We start from the raw sequence: 16764 nt of genomic DNA, 5'->3' as shown, positions 1-16764 counted from the left end.
ATGTGCCCGTGAGATCCATGAGGCCAGAGGCGTGGCATAAACTACATGTGTCTCATGGGCAGAGAGGCCGGAGCAGTGTCCACCAGGCCAGAGAGGAGGCCCGGGCACTGGGCTACACCAGGCAGGTGACCCAGAACTGCCAAGCATCTTGCTTTCCTCTGCAGCCCTGAACCTGGAGAGGACTGAGACCTGGCATGCTTCAGCTGGGTTCAGCGCAAGGCCCATGACCCTTCTTTCTCACTGCTCCTAGCAGCTCAAGGCCCAGCTCAAGGCTCAGCAGCACAGCAGGCCAGCCTCTGGGAGGCTTTCCACTTCAGAGCTGGTTCCAGCTCAGGCCACAGGGCCCAGCACCACCCATCAAATTCCTAGCAGAGGCACTGATGACACAGGTTTGGGACTGGGGGAAGGCGGAGGGTATCTCAGGCCTTGGGCACCACTACACCAGACTCATGGGGTCACCCTGGCACCTGGTCTACTGTGAAGAGAGGGTCAGAATCCTACCGTGAGGCGGTGAATGTCTTGGGAGAGGAGCCCTATCTGCGTCACGGTGCCTTCCGAAGGTGCCATCTGTAAAACGGGCAGCAGCCTGGTCAGCACACATGGAGTCAGCTTGTGATTCACAGGGATGGCATGCAAGTCCTGTCCTGGGGGAGTGGGTGAGAGCGGGGGGCCAGGCCCTGAGGAGTGACAGGTGGGCAGAGCACATGCTGTTTCTGTCTTGGGGAAGGGCGGAGCTTCCAGTATCCTGAGGCCCACCCTGGCACCAACACGGAGGGTGCACAGGAGAAGGACAGACACGGCCTGTCAGAAGCAGCCTTTCCACACATGCTTGGCGCTCCAGCTATTTCCAGGAGCAAAAAACAGTGGGAAGGAAGGCCTCAGGATGCTGAATACACTGACCATTCCCAGCGACAGCAGGACCCCATGTGCCCATGCCCCAGTACCGGTATGGGTGGGCATCCTTAGGGAGATGCTCATAGAGCTTCCTCCCTGCTAGGAGCCTCCCTTGCCTCCCCTCCTACTCCTCAGGTAATGCTGGTCCACTCCCTTTTCCCTAAGCCTACGTAGACATTGGAGATTTAGAAGCGTCCTCCGAGGGCTTCAAGTATAATCTCTCATTTTCCAGGTGGAAAAATTGAGGCTCACGAAGGGTGACAGGCCTCGCTTGAGGCTGCACAGAGATTTAGTGACATAATCCCATGCAGGGTTTGCAAACAGGTGCATGCAGAGACACTCTTCCCAGGACATTGTAGGAAATGAGGGACAGAGCCTACCCTGGGGCTCAACAGCAGTGACACCCAGCTACCAGCCCTGAGGAGCACCTGCCATTCAGTGTCCCGGGCACTGGGATCAAGCACCAGCTGTGCCAGCTGGAGAGCCCATCCAGTTCTCAGTGGTTGACTTCAGCGGGGCCAGGAGGTCATCGCCCATCCCTGGGGCTGCTGATAGTTTAAGAAGCAAATCTCAGCCTTGTCTCCATCTGGGACAGATGTAGAGTGCCCTCGATGGGGCCACCAAGCCCTGCCCCTGCCACCAGACAGTTCCGATGGGGCCCAGGGGACCCGGCAGTGCCAAAACCTGCCCTGGGCAACCTGGAATCTCCTGAGCAGGAACCCAGACTGGCAGGATGTGTCTCTCCCTCAGTCCTCGTCCAGACAAGGCCCATCTGGAAGAGCCATTATCAGTTAGCCAGCCTCTAAATCGGGAGGCCAGGGCAGTTCCTGTTCTGCCAACAGGCCAACCCCTGCAGCAGTTAGGGGCCCAGCCAGGTCAATAACAGAGAAGCTTACAAACCACACAAAAGAACAGAGGCTATTTCCACAAGGCGGCTTTTTTGTCTCCCCCTCTACCCCCTAGGTGGCTCATGCCGCCGAAATGGACACCAGCTTTGGGGTCTGCGCGACAGATGTGCCCTAGAGTCACTGAGCACAGAGGGAGGTGGAGCCTGGAGCGAACAGGGTATGGGGGTCCCTCGGCCCCCGCCCCCTCATCCACGACACTTGCAAATGCTGAGTGTGCACGTGGCCAAGGCCCGGTTGAGCGCCACCAGCCATCATGCTGGGCCACCCACGGGACTCTGTCTCCAGCCGTGCCCAGCTCTGTTCCCCTGGCGAGGTCAAGACAAGCAGAACTGTTTGCTTCCTACATAAATATCATCTTTATTCCCAGAAAGAAGCAAGCACCTCCGCGGTAAGGCACAACACAGTTATGCTGTCACTGAGGCAGAAATCCCTGCCGCCATCCCCTGGATCTCGGCCACAGGCCTGAGGCATTTGAGGGTGCCCCTCGATGGAAGCACAGCCGGGGGCCCCGAGAGCCGAGCCTCTTGGGATCGTCCATGACCTCTGGACCCGTGTCCAGCTTCATGCTGGATTGGTGCTGACGGTGGCCACTAAGAATGACTACAAATACACAAGCATCTCTGTGAAAGTCCTCCCGAGTCCACCTTTGGCAACAGTCCCCAAAGCCGGCCCCTTAGCAACTCCATACCCTGGCCACCCCCCAGAGTTCAAAGAGAGACTGGCCGGGGGTACACAGCAGCTGGAACGTTCTCTGTGAGGCATGCACAGGTGCGGGGGGTGAGGTGCAGCTATATGGTGACACACGCAGTGTTACTGTGAAGCTCTCAGGGTGCACAGAGGACAGGTAACAAGGCCATCAGCTTATCTGTCCCACCTGGTCCAGCCCATCCAGTTCAGGGGCATCAAGGGGGCTAAGGCCCCGGTAGCCACCGTAGATCCTGTGACTGTCACCAGTACTGTCACTGGGCTCCATGGGGCAAATGTAGTCCGTCGATTCATCGAACTTCTTTTTTCTTATATTTCCAAAATGTGAAAATCCTAATTTCTTTGGCTAAAACACAATAAACATAAGATTAAGAGAAGGGGGATTATCAGGTCAGTGGGCAGACAGGACTCACAATATAGCAAAGAGTGGGCCCAGGAGGAAAGGAATGAGGCAAACTACTTCTGGAAAAATTCTCAACAAAATAGAGCTCCTGGCTACAGATAGGCCAACAGATAAATAATCTCGAGTGAGGAGAGAGGATTTTGCTTCTCCAAGACTGTGTATGGGACACTCACGCCCTGCTGTCCTAGGAGTGACATTCTACTTTCCCCAGGGGTGGGAGGGGGCTACAGGAACTTCTAGAGGGTGCCAAGGGGGAGGACCTGCCTGACGTAGCTGCTGCATCATCAGCTGCTCACAGTGCCTCACACCCCGGGGAGGCCACAATGGAGAGCCCTGGGCGGCCCCTCCGGCTTGCTCTAGCTTCACACGGTACTACCTTTGCTGGCCTCCGCCAGGCACACTCCTGGCCCTGCTCCCTTGGGGAAGGAGGTCTGTGCATGAACTGTAGCTTGGCCTAGGCATCGCTGTGCCCCTGGGGTCAGGGCCAACCTGGCCTCCAGAGAGTGGACGTGCAGGCGTGCAGCCAGAGAAGGACATGGTCTGAGGACGGTGTGGCTCAGGCAGCTTCTAACAGGCTCTGTGGGATTCAGGGAGCCCCAGGGAGTGGTGCTGGTGCCCGTATGACCTTGGGAACCCCAGACAGGCCAACTCCATAGCGCAAGGAGCCAGTTGTCACCAGCGGCACTCCCCGTGTTGGCAGGACAGTTCTGACAGAGACCCTTGTGGCACTACGGCACACAGATGAGCCTGGCTGGAGGGAACTCAGAACCATGAATTCGTCTGCTTGCAAGATGAGTCCAGGGGGCACTGGGGCAGAGGACATGCCCTGGCTGCCTGGGATTAGATGCTTCCTGGATGTGGTGTCTTGGTAAAGAAAGCTGTCCTCTCTTCCTTGGACTCAGGTACGGCAGGGGACTGGCCTAACCAAGCTCTCAGGACAGGACCTGGGAAAGCCTCCTCATCCATGAGCCTTGAGGCAGGCCCCTGCTAGGTCGGCTCCAGCCACCGGGCCCGCTGCCGTACAACATGAGTGCTGGATGGCAGGCCCCCGTGGGCACCCCAGAAAGGGCCTGGAGACTCACCCGGACTTTGGCTGTGGTGGTCAGGGGTGTGTAAGCGGGTGAGGCCATTTTCTCTCGCTTTTCCTGTTCAGCCTCAGGACCAATCAGGGCATTGAATTTGGTGGTTAGGTGGCGTCTGAGGAGCGTCTTTTGTGGTGGAATATTGAGAAGCATAGCTAGGGTGTCCCCGGTGAAGCGTGGCTCCAGAATCTAAGAAAAAAACATAGAGCCACCCAGTGATGACCATAGATGCCTCCAGGTGGTGACACTGTGGAATAGGCCCTCATGGGCTGAAGGGCTTCAGAGCAGGAGCTGAAGCTCATCTACTTGCCCTATCACTCCCCTCTGTTTACCTGGCACAAGGCCTGGCTCTGAGTAAACACTAACACATTTGCTCACCAACAACTTCCTTTTTATAGATCTGCAGAGGGCAGTGGCTTCTTGGATAAGGCTGTCTCCCAGGTCCGCTCTGCTCTGGAGGACACGTAAGTAGTCCCTTCATTTCCCCACTGACTTTACCACTTGACAGATCTGAGTGACAATCACGACCATACTGTGGCAAGTGCAAAGTTACGCTGTAGTGGTCTGTCACTCATTTCCCCAGCCTCTGCATTTCTCCAGGTACAGGTGGAGAGGCTGTGTTAAGGCCGGACTCATGCAACCCATTCGTCCTGAAACCCCCTGGATCTGTTGTTATGGAAGTCCTTCCAGAAATCATCTTGCTTCCATGAAGTATATTAATTCCCAACTGCAAATTATCAAGTATTTTGAGATTTCAACTGACATAAGGGCTACTGGTATTTTTTTATTGGGATTTATGTCTAGCCATTAAGAAATAAGTTTCTGAATATCCCAGTTTACACTGAAGAGCCACTCACAATGAGGCCTCCATGGACACCACTCCCACGAAGGTTGGGCGCATACTCCGCCAGGTCCACGGATCGCAACCACTCCATCACCCTGTGGTTGGACCACTGCACAACTTCTGAAGGAGAAAGGTTACTCTGTGAGAGGGAGAAGCAGAGTGAAAAAGTTAGATCTCATAGGTCCTACCCATGGTCCTCTGTGGGGCCAGCCTCTGTGAATAAGCCTGCCCCAGATGCCTAACCAGAAGACAACCCTCATGCCCAGAGAGCCAGGCAGCCAGCCTAGCCACCTGGGGCCTTCCCAGTTTCCAAGATATAGAACTCTCATGGAATCTAGCAAGATCTTCTACACTGAAATATCTGATCCCAGAATCCTGAGACTCATTAATTCTCTCATTGGGACTAGTAAATGAAGGCACAGAGTCATTCATTCAGTGATTCAGAAGAACTCGAAAGAGGGCTATCATTTACGAGTTGAGTGTTTTGTAGACAAAAGCTCTCCCTGGTGTGGCCAAATGTTTCAGGGGAATACACATTAAGACACTTACACCCAAGTAGCATCTTAATCTTCAGAATGCTCAGCACTGTGCCTGACACACAGAAGGCATTCAAAACCTATTTGTTGAATAGGGAGAAAACGAGATGGAAGGTAGAGGTAGGAGTCTTTAATCCCTCAGGAAGAGGAGTTAGTCTTACAACAGGCTGATAGTTAGTTCCTAGGAACAGGAATACAGGGGTGTGGCCAGCAACTCTTTAGCTCTGGTGGCCTACAAGAGCTCCGAGCCATGTAGAGGGTGCCCCTCTGTACATTCCCCAGAATGTATGTTGCTGTGTCTACCTACACTATTTCTTCTCTTGTGAAACCTGATCACGATCCCCTGTGCATGTGGCTCTGCAGGTCAGTTAATGTTGTATCTATGAGGAGGAAGATCTGAAATGTCTGGCTCCTGATGGGCTCTTCCCTCCTCTACTTTGATCCCATCTTTCCATTTTGCTTTCCCCTTCTCCTTTGCACCACTTGCTCATCATCTTTGATCCTTGTGATGGCTTTGAAAGACTTGTTGCTGCCTCTGGCCCCAAGCACGGGTGTCCCCAAGAAGGGTGGGAGCTTAGAGGTCTAGTGTCTGTTGTAGGACAGACAGGCCATGGGGGTGTCTAGCATACCATGAAGTGTTAACAAAGGAAAGAATTCCAAGCACCCTGCTTCCAAAGGCAGCCATGCTGTGCTGAGGTCATTCTTGTTTTCTCGCACCTAATCTTGCAAGTGTCCCTACTCAGGGCTACCGGGATAGGTACTGTCCTGCCCTCACCTCATCAGCTGGCCGCCGGTGGAGGCAGTGGGGGTTGAACTTGTTGACATGCAGCACGTGAATGGCACATTTGATGCTGAGATGATGTAGTTGGCTGGTGACTTTTAAGAAGAGGAGATCATTCTGGAAGAGAGAAGTTTTGGTTGATAAACCAGAATCTTCAAAGCGGCTAAGATCCCTACATTTCCTTCACAGACCACACACAGACCAGTCTACCGCATCTCAGGAAGGTACACATGGACACACCAGCAGCTTTTCTTAGCATGATGGTTCATACTCTGCTACCTTGGACCTCTTATGTGACTAACAATACTAATTTATAGAAGGAAGAGGTGGAATCGAGTTTAAAATAAGCACCCCAGGGATACCTGAGCTGTGTGCTTGTAGGGACAACCGAAGCATAGAAAGGGAAAATCCTCACCACAGTTAGGTACTGCAGCATTCGCCCATCGACTCTGGACTCATGAAATTGGTCTTTGTACTGCGGTAAGCCAATATCATCAAGCCAGCCTACAGAAACCAGAAGAAACAGGTGTGGTCGGGCTCATAAGAATGGGAGACTAGAATACAAATGCATAAAAAGCAACAAATGGTCATCTTGAAGGCCCAGCTGTATTGCCCATAAGGAACCTGCCCAGCTGCCTCTCCCAAGGAGAGCACAGTCTTTGAGGCATGCATTCACAGGCAAGCGACATGCATAAATACTGCCCGTCCTTACGTGTCACCCAGATGTGGTCCAGCAACGCAGACTTCTCCTCCTGCTTGGTGTTGATGGCTTTCACAGCTAAAATCAGCTTTTTCCTGTGCAGAGGTTGCTTAATTCCTAACTCCTGGAATTGAAAGATGAAGACAGATGTGGACATCCAGCCGGCAGCTTGACCCTCAGAGGGCGTCATGTCTGGGTGGAGACAGTCCACCTGGGGGTGAGGGCCCTGGGATCAACCTACGGTGACAAGAGGAAACCTCCGCCTCCTCCACCTGCCCACATGTGCCTCTGTGTGTGTGTGTGTGTGTGTGCATGCGTGCATGCACGTGTAAGGGCAAGGGATTGGGGAGTAGGAGCCTCACCTCCCCAGACATTGGTTTGAGGAGAAATGGGAACCCCCTTCCCAGGGCTCAGCCTTTACCTTTTCCATGTCCTGAGGGGTAGCTGACAGCAAAGTGTGGCCAGAAGTCACCCACTGCCTGGCAAAGATCACGTACTGACCCAGCCCGAAGTCCTCCAGCCATGCACACACGCGCTCTGTGCTCCACTGGGCAAAAGGGGCACTGGCATCACTAGAAGCAGGAAAATAGCATGGTCCTGTTAGTGGGAGAGCCTGAGGCTGCATCTGGACATAACAGAGCCTCAGAAAAAAAAGGGAACCGTGTTTTAAACCATCCTGATCATGGGATCTAGCCATACAAAGTTCCGATACTCATTTGCGGTGGGCTCTAGAGTTTTCTATGATAACACCTGGTCTGAATTTTGAATCTGCAGGGGCTGTGAGCACGGGCCCTCCTGTGGTCCTCAGGAGGCTGTATTTGTGTGCCGGCAGTCCACTTCTCAGGCACATGTGCCACAAGCCCAGAAGCGTGCCTCATTAGGAGGATAACTGTGTCATCAACAGGATTTTTATGGATCAACACTGTTTTTAGGGAAATGCTTAGAAAACTAGGTCAGTTCTCTAACATTAGAAAAGAAAACCTTCTGAGCAGCTAATACTTCATTAATGAAACACTAGGGACATTCACGTTAAAGTCAATAAAGAGAATATTTTTAATCAGGACTGACAACACGGGTCTGAGAGCACAACCAGCCTAAGAAAGAAAAAGAAGGCTAGAAGGTAAAAGTAAAAGACAACCACTCTTCTCAGATGATGTACCTGCGTGCCTGGAAAACCTAAGAAAACTCAGTGAGGTGGCTAGTTCTAAAACACATATACTAGCTGCAGGACTTGTAGAACTAATAATAGCACACACACTAACATTTTTGTTAAAATAATTTTAAAATCCCATTTATAGCCATCAGAATTATAAAATGTCTAGGAGCTGCTTTCACCTGCAATGCCTGGGTCTTATGTAAGCGTGTGTGGGGATAAGAAGCGGTGCAGGGGGAGGTGGCGACTATAACACTCCATAGAGCAGCATCAAATCATGAATAAATGACAAGCTAGATCATGTTCCTAGACAGGATGGCTGGGTATTACAAAGCCATCCGTTCTGAAAGACATCAATTTTTCATTTAAGAGTGACTATAATGGCACACTGGAAACCTCCATGGAGTCTGAGGTGGGGAGGTTGACAAAGCAACTTTGTTCTTTGGAAGAAAAATAAACCACAGGATTTATGGAATGTAGAAAACTAGATAGTCTGTAAGGTTCCTTCCAGGAAAGTACCCCTAACATGCCCGTTAAAAAATTTTTTTGAATGCCTGGTTGAGTTGTTCCTAAGGTGAAGGAGTTAAAAGACCAGAAGGACAAGAAAGCATGATTCTAGGTGCCCTGCGGTAAATACTGGCCACTTGGAGTAATGAGCTATGAGTAGATATGGATCCAGGTTTTGTGAGACTTAGAACTTTGTAAAATTTAGGGGGTCTTCTTCCAGAAAAGTACAAAATTTGAATATGGAATAATGAACAAATATTCATTTAGGATGAGAAATCACAAAAGGTTACACATTTAATTAAACTGAAAAAAAAATCACGAAATATAGAAATATTTTTATTAATTCCTATTACAAGTTTGTTATCTTTGTCGATGTATTATATTATGTAAAATCAAGAAATTTTCAGCTTTTTCCAGTGTTTACACAGGATTCACTCTATATGAACAATAATCCAGGAACTTATTCACTATATTTGGAATGTATCTTTTGCATTTAATGAGTTACTGCTTTTGGTATGATCTGGAATTTTTTTTTTGTTCTTTGAGATACTAGTTTTTAAAAAAGCCAGTCAATTAACATATAGCATATTATTAGTTTCAGAGGTAAAGTTTAGTGATCCATCAGTTGCATATAATACCCAGGGCTCATTCCATCAAGTGCCTTCCTTTTTGCCCATCACTCAGTTACCCCATCCCCCCAACCCACCTCCCCTCCAGCAACCCTCAGTTTGTTTCATAGAGTTTAAAAAAAAAAAAAAAAGACCATAATAAACTTAAGATTATTTATTGGAGATAGCACGAGCGAGTGGGGAGGGGGAAACAGAGGAAGAAGGAAAAGCAGGCTCCCCACTGAGCAGCAAGCCTGATGCCTGCCCTGAGCGGAAGGAAGGGCAGATGCTTAACTGACTAGGCCACCATGTGCCCCGATTTGTCTAATCTTAATGTCAGAATACTTTCAATTTTAAAAGTTCATTTTATGATTTCTACTTCACATTCTATTAGTTTGTTATTTCACTCATTTTCTTACTTCTGGAAATTGGTAAAAATAAATATTCAATATATAGGAGATTTCAGTTCTGAAGGACAGACATGTTTTTGAGATCATTTAAAAACCTTGGTCCTGGGCAGCCCAGGTGGCTCAGTGGTTTAGTGCCACCTTCAGTCCAGGGCCTGATCCTGGAGTCCTAGGCTTGAGTCCTGCGTCGGGCTCCCTGCATGAGGCCTGTTTCTCCCTCTGCCTGTGTTTCTGCCTCTCTCTCTCTGTGTGCCTCTCATAAATAAATAAAATGAAATGAAATGAAATGAAATGAAATAAAATAAAATAAAATAAAATAAAATAAAATAAAATAAAATAAAACAAAAACCTTGGTCGTGTACACCTTCTAGAGCTCTGGTGCTCATCTTCAACAGAATTCCCATGTCCTTCTTTATAAATTGTCTCCACCCTCCTACACCTTCGTTGTTCCTATAGTGGCAGATCCTGCTTTTCCACCCCCTTGCCCCTGTGAGTTGCTCTCAGTTCTAGGGTCTCCCAGGGCTATAGCTGAACATGCAATTAAGTAATTTAGAGAGGACAGAGAAGGTACCTTTCAGACAAAGCCAAAGCACTTGCTTTACTGACATGTTCCAAAACATCTTTCCAAATTGCAGTTAAAATGACGTAACAGATTATCAGATAGCCATCCCCATGAAAGAGAGAGAACATATGGTGCATTTATAATTGTATATACTTCATTAGTGTGTTTCTGACTAGAGAGAAGTTCTGTTTTGACTTAGCATCCAAGAGAACCAAATCCCTTGCCTGATCTAATAACTGGAAGAAGTTTTCACAGAATAGCTTCTGGTTTTATACATTTGAAATGTTTCTTTTCCGCTACCCCATACTTCTGATACTGAGTGCCGAAGGACACGTTGATACTAGGACATGATCTCCAATTTTGCATTTCTGTATCAGAGTGCTGGGCACATTGGCACATTGGGAGGTATCAGGAATCCTGGAAGCCATTTTTACACAGAACAGCTAGTCAACTAAACATGAAGTGACTGCAAACCACATATGCATAGCCCAGTAAATCCAGACGATATGGATACCCAAAACTCAACTTCCCCCTTAGCTAGATCCCTCAAATATCCCCATACTGCTCTTATGTCATCTGACAGAAGGCCATGTAGGTAGGCCAAGGGAAGGTAGGAGTAAAGAGTCAGCAGTCAAAAACTGGTTGTGTTAAAATACCTTATTTAGGAAAGTTTTCCAAAACACACGGCTTTGTCAGCACATTGATTGAACTCTCTCTATATCCTAGAAGACATTCGGGTGTGAGTAAAGGAGCTTGAAGCTTAGACTTTCTCACATTCAGGATAAACCTGATGCCAAGAATACAGGAGAAAGGCAATAAAATAGTCTGATGGGAGACCTTCATAGAGCTATAATCCCAAAGGGCAGGAAGACTCAGGAGGCCAACTTGGAAAATCTTTGCACAAAAATAAGATGCAGCCATGTGATCAACTCTGCCTGACTTCAACATTATACACTGCTTTTTTTTTTTTTGGAAAGATAAAAACACCTCTCACCATGTACCAAAATAAATCCCCAAATAGAGGATTCAAATAGTTTTTTTTTTTTTAAATCATCAAAAAAATTTAACATGAACGAAACCACAAAGGAGAAGTTCATGAACCTCATTATACATAAACATAAAATTCCATAAGTCAAAGTGTCACAGAATAAAGTAAAATTCTGCAGCAGGCCTAAAAAAAGAATTTATCACAAATATTAGACATAGCTTCATGTCTTACTCTATAGAGACCAGATAGGAATCTGTAGACAGACATTAGCAAAAAATGGCAAAAAATGCAGACAATTCATAAAAAGTAAAATGACAAACATCTGCAAAGTAAATTAACAACAAAATGTAATTTTTTTTGTGGGTGTGACAGGCACTCTGTAGAGCAGTGCTGACTGGAATGTACATCAGTAAAACCAGAGGAAAAAAAAGACAATAAAATTCATTCTTCTATAACCTTGGAGAGGAGTCCTATGAAATGTCATTATCAAATATTATTTTAAAAAGAAATGTTTTCTTTTTTTTAAATTTTACTTATTTATTCATGAGAGACACACACAGAGAGAGGCACAGACACAGGCAGAGGGAGAGGCAGGTTCCATGCAGGGAGCCTGATGTGGGACTTGATCCTGGGACTCTGGGATCACAATCTGAGCCAAAGGCAGACACTCCACCACTGAGCCACCCAGGCGTCCCCAAAAGAAATATTTCATTAGAAAAAAAGAGACTAGGGCTGGAGACTTTCTGTAACCAAGTACTTTTATAGTGATATTGGTGATGATACTTTGTAAGGCTATCCCTAAACATCTGTAAATACCAGAGGACGTTAGTTTATATCAAATTTCTGCTTATGAAGAATAGAGGCCTTTCTTCTCTACCAGCAAATACATGGCCTTACCACCAGCACTGTTGGGATAAATGCAACAGTCTCCTCAGGACTTCTTTCCTTTCCCCTTCCTCATCCTTGATATGGTTAACAAACCACAAAGACATCAAAGCAGCCCTGTGGCTGGAAATGCAGTTTCTCCTTCAGCAGAGAAAGTTCCTGACTTTGGTAACCCCATCCCAAAATGGCTGGCAGAGGGTACATGGGTCCCCTAAACACACACTAAGGAAAAATGCCGAAGGGTCTGAGAGAAAGTTCTTCTACCCCTGCCAGTGAATCAATCCTAAAGAAATGGTCAGAATTGGAGCTAATGTTCATCATGCAAGCTTACTGTAGATTTTTTTCATCTCTGAAAAATCAGAAACAATTAAGTCTAAATTTAAAAATTGCTAATAAGTTAGAACGCTCTTATGGAATATACAAGCTTTCTTTGGCTCACATTTTCATGGCTCTGGATTGGTCTCTGCCTTCTCAGACCATGTCCTTAGATTTACCGACCATTTATTTACATTTGTAACACCAATGCCTTCATCCTGAGAGAGCACGTACAGAAGTCTACATATCCCACATCTCTCTGCATGGCACTTGGAGGATACATCTGGGAACATCTATCAGAGTGCAAGTGGATCTAGAGAGGCCGCATGTCTCACACCCAAGCACACCTGGAAAGCCTAGAAACCTGGGGTGGCAGGGTGGGGAAGTGTAGTGTGCATCTGTGGGTTCCCTTTCTTAGAGGTGCAGGTCTGGGAACAATAGGATACTTTCAGGATACCTTCTCCTCTCATCACTGGGACTAGATGGATTGTTTCTGAGAACTGATTATTTCAGTTGTGCCCATCTTATTCACTACCTGCATTTGGCACAGGTGTATGGCAATCTCAGAGGAATGAAATAGGAGTTAAATGTTACTTTTCACTGTTTGGTTAGATTTAAAATGTCATAATCCAATCCTGAGGAAAGCACCCAGACGTCTGATCTTGGCTGAGCAACTCAGACTTCAGGAGATAGTTACTGGAGATAATATTTTGTTGAAATTGTCTGATGGGAACAGGGGATCAGAGGATATAGAAACTGATTTTCCTTTTTTTTTTTTTTATAAGGTGATTTTCCTAAAACAAAGGAGTAAAGTTGCACCTGGGCAGGCCTGAGAGAGGCACACTTTCGCAGAATAGGGTGGCCCAAGGACAGGGGGCAGAGCCAGGAACTGGAAGGCATCTACCAGTGTAGTCAGGGCAGGCCAGGAAAAGTTTAACTCCTTTTCATGCTTTTTTATATGGGCGTGATGGGAGACTCATGCCAAAGTTTCCATTGTGGTTCCAGGGCACACACCCTCTACAACCCCTTTTCGCTAACACCCTTCAGCAAAGTGTGGTGCCTTGTCTTAGGAGAGATAATAGCAACATGGCCCTGCTCAGCCAACAGCCTTTGTGGAGGTCTGTGCAGTTGGGGGGACAAAGCCCTTCCTTACATCTACTAGAGGAAGACCACCGGTGAATGGCAGACTAGGGATGCTTGGCTTAGATGGGCAGTAGCACGTGCAATCCTCATATGAGGAGACTGAGGCATCAGAGAGGTTATAGAACATGGTTAAGCCTCGGTGCTAGGAATTGGTTGAGTGGACACTGCAACTCAGGTCTATGATTCCAGAATCTGTGCCATTCATGGCTGCACCAGAGCTTCTCAACCCAGCGTGCAGACGCACTGCTGAGAATGAATTACACCTGTGCAGAGCCACTGAGGTCCTTGGGGAGTCCAGAGGGCCCACCCCCCACGTTGGCTTGTAGGAAGCCTCTTGACTTTATTTCCGTGTGCCTGCAAAGCATGAGCAACGTCCCCTCATGCTATGCGGGAAAGGGGGAGCAGCTCTGCACTAGGACTCCTGCCTCCCATCTCTGGAGCATTCAGCCCCCTGGCCAAGATCTCATGATTTTCTGTGGATGGACTGGAGGGAGCCTTACCTTTTCTGACCTTTGGAGTCTCTGGTCCTAGAGAGCCTAGGCCCTGCAGTGGCCCGGAGCCCACCTCGTCGAAACTCTGCCATCCCCGGGGCATCAGTGTTGAAGTTCCCGGACTGAGTTCTTCGGATTCTGTGTGGAGAGGAGTCCGTGGAGACCGTCAGGGGGCAGGCCTGGAAGCGTGTAGGCAGAGTACTACCCCTCTTTGCAGGGCCACACCAGCTGGACCCTGACTCTCCATGGCACTGCCGCCCAGGGCCTCTGCAGAGGTCAAGGATCACGGCCTATGACAGCTCCCCAGACCCAAGCCTCAATTCTCATTCTGCCTCTGGGATTTGGGGCACAGCCTGAGGGGTCCAAGTGAGGAGTGATGCCTGGTAGGTGGCCCTTTTCTACCACATTTCACACCCTGAGTCAGTGGGGTCAGCAAGTCCTTCCTCAGACACAGACTGACCCCTCGGCAGGAAGAAATTGCTCTCATCCATGTGTCTCTCCCAAAGTCCATGTGGTATAAGCTGCAGAGAATGTGCTTGGGGGTCATGGGAAGGATGGGTGGAATGCAGGGCAGGGAAGGCATCTGCTACATTTAATGTTCTCCTGCTCTGGCCCCTCAAAGAGAGCTCAAATTCTTCCAATAGCCATTCTGTTTCTACTGCTGTTCCAACATCAAATTAAACAGGAGGCTATTGTAGTCCTTTGCCCATTCAAGAAGAATCTTAATTTTAAGTGATGTAATTAGGATCACCACCATCAACTTACTTTCCCCAGAACTTCCTGATGCCTTTGGGGCTCCGTTTACTATCTGGCGTTAGGGGAGACTGGGGGCTTGAGTCAGTGCCCGATGACGTGGAGGACAGGTCGTTGACCACGGCAGTGTCGTCCCAACCACTTTCTGTATCTCCTGAGATGGAAAGAATGGAATGGGGTGTGAAGGACAGGAAGGAACATGACCTTGGGCAACCTCCTCCCCAGGCCAGGGCCATCCTTCAGGGGGCAGAACTTTACACCTCCATCTCAGAGACCAGCAGGGGGCTCAGGTACACTCTAGGTTCTCTCTCTGAGGACTGGACAGGTTAAGGTTTCAAATTTGGGTGAGCTAATGTCTTCAAGTGCTGAAGACTAGGGGGTCCAAGTACTTGCAGGTAACTCCAACATGGAGCTTCCTCCTTTCCCCAAGGGAGATGCAGGAATGCAGGCAGAAGGAGGACTTGGCTGAACGTTCTGGAAGGGGAGGGTGTCAGGGTTGGGAAACATGGGCATCTCACTCTCCACCTCACCTGGAAGGGTACAGTACCTAATACGGGGGCACTGACACTCCGGCCACGATCTCCAGCCAATCAAGAAGCAGAGAAGCCACATGAAGAAGCAAGAGAGGCCAAAGTCCAGCCCAACAGAGTTATAGGGAAGCAAAGAAATAAACAAAAGAGTCATCGAGCAAAAGAGAAAAACTCAAACAGAAAGAAAAATAATCCCATAAGAAAAGAAGGGAGAAACAGGGAGTGAACTTGGCCCATAGGGTCAGTACAATGAGAGAAGGCCTCCTGTGAGGGGACCAATTACTCCTGGGGCCACTTCCTGGCAGTCTGAGGTGTCTATACACACGTAGGAAGAGGGAGGGAGAGCAACAGGGGCTCATATACCCGGCCACATGCAGCTCTTGTGTGGCTGCCAGGGCTCCCTCACATCAGACTAGAATGGTCTAGAAGCAGTTGCAAGTGCAGAGTCTCAGTGTTACTAGAACAGATACATTCAAGAGCTTATCTGGAGTTCCTGCAGCCAGAGGCAGAACTGGCCAAGGGCAGAAGCCAACACATGGGCTGGCTCAGGGAACTACCAAGGATGAGGAGGAGGGTAGGGAGAGCTCTGCAGGGACCAGAACGTTCCCTCCTAGGCTCCACTGATCTGCTGTTCTTGAGGAAAGATGGCCTACTCTGCATGAAAAGCAGCAAAGATCTCCATGATCCCAGGCCCTAAGCACCAAAAGGGTACCTATGGATGGACATCCTTGCCCACTGTCCACTCCATTTCCCTAAGGAAACACTCTCCTGGGAAGAGCACATAATATCATCCTACTGGTAATAGGGACGCTGCAAGAGGAAGGCAGAGACAGGAGAGAGAAGATCAGGATGACAGAGGAGGAGGAGGGAGGGAGGGACAGGAGGGATGCTGTGGGGGGAGGGGGGGCTAAGAGGGAGAGAACAGAGGAATGAAGGGAAAGACACGAAGGGCCAGGAGAGGAGGACAGGAAGAGGGCAAATGGGGGTGGAGTGATTGCAGAAAGAAAGGGCAGGCTCATAGCCTGGGTTTCTGGCACTCTCTAGGGCTTACCAAAGGAAACAATGTACCCAGAAAGGGAGCCATGGTCTTTGCAAGTGAGGCCACCCAGAGGGACGACTTGTCCCGTCCACCCACCCTCACCATCCTCCAACCATGGGCCACGGCAGTCGGGGCAAAGACCTTTGCAATAACAATAACTGAAAGTGCTAAGGCCACCGCCCAGGGGCCGCCGGCCCAGAGGCCTGGATACTCACTCAGCCTCAGCAGGCTGCTCCCTGCAGGGTCCGGCTGGGAGGCAGTGGGAGTCGACCTGGCAGCCTCTCCATTGGGTGTGGCTCCGGAAAGCTTCCCAGGTAACGTGGGGTATTTGTGCTCCACCAGGAAAGGGCTGTCCTATTGGAAGGAGAGAAGGAGACGTGTTGGAGCAACTTATCAGCCTCAAATGCAAACCCAGGTAGGAAATCTTCGGATGCAGGGACAACTCAGTTTTCCAAGAGCCATTTTTCACTTAGGCCAACTCAAAGGCCTTTCAAAGATCATTTAGTCCAGGCAAAGGGACCAGAGTTCTG

General features: G+C 48.9%; 1 protein-coding gene across 13 annotated transcripts in view; it reads right to left on the bottom strand.

The window, feature by feature from the left end:
• The window catches only part of PPFIBP2 (PPFIA binding protein 2), a 170079-nt gene that overhangs the window by 23857 nt on the left and 129458 nt on the right, over positions 1 to 16764 (bottom strand). For 10 of the 13 annotated variants that reach the window (XM_038568934.1, XM_038568938.1, XM_038568941.1 and 7 more), the window contains 12 exons: positions 16450 to 16588; positions 15213 to 15245; positions 14678 to 14819; positions 13922 to 14050; positions 7275 to 7425; positions 6866 to 6977; positions 6569 to 6657; positions 6148 to 6270; positions 4850 to 4975; positions 3993 to 4181; positions 2677 to 2853; positions 502 to 567 (listed from right to left, as the gene is read on the bottom strand). In XM_038568934.1, the coding sequence (XP_038424862.1) occupies positions 502 to 567; positions 2677 to 2853; positions 3993 to 4181; positions 4850 to 4975; positions 6148 to 6270; positions 6569 to 6657; positions 6866 to 6977; positions 7275 to 7425; positions 13922 to 14050; positions 14678 to 14819; positions 15213 to 15245; positions 16450 to 16588 (1476 nt within the window). Of the gene's footprint in view, positions 1 to 501; positions 568 to 2134; positions 2854 to 3992; positions 4182 to 4849; positions 4976 to 6147; positions 6271 to 6568; positions 6658 to 6865; positions 6978 to 7274; positions 7426 to 13921; positions 14051 to 14677; positions 14820 to 15212; positions 15246 to 16449; positions 16589 to 16764 lie in introns of those variants that run through there. The other 3 variants (XM_038568937.1, XM_038568943.1, XM_038568939.1) reach the window with 2 other exon arrangements.

Source organism: Canis lupus, chromosome 21 (genome assembly GCF_011100685.1).
Source record: "Canis lupus familiaris isolate Mischka breed German Shepherd chromosome 21, alternate assembly UU_Cfam_GSD_1.0, whole genome shotgun sequence".
NCBI lineage: Eukaryota > Metazoa > Chordata > Mammalia > Carnivora > Canidae > Canis > Canis lupus.
This window is presented reverse-complemented; position numbering and strand designations above follow the sequence as displayed.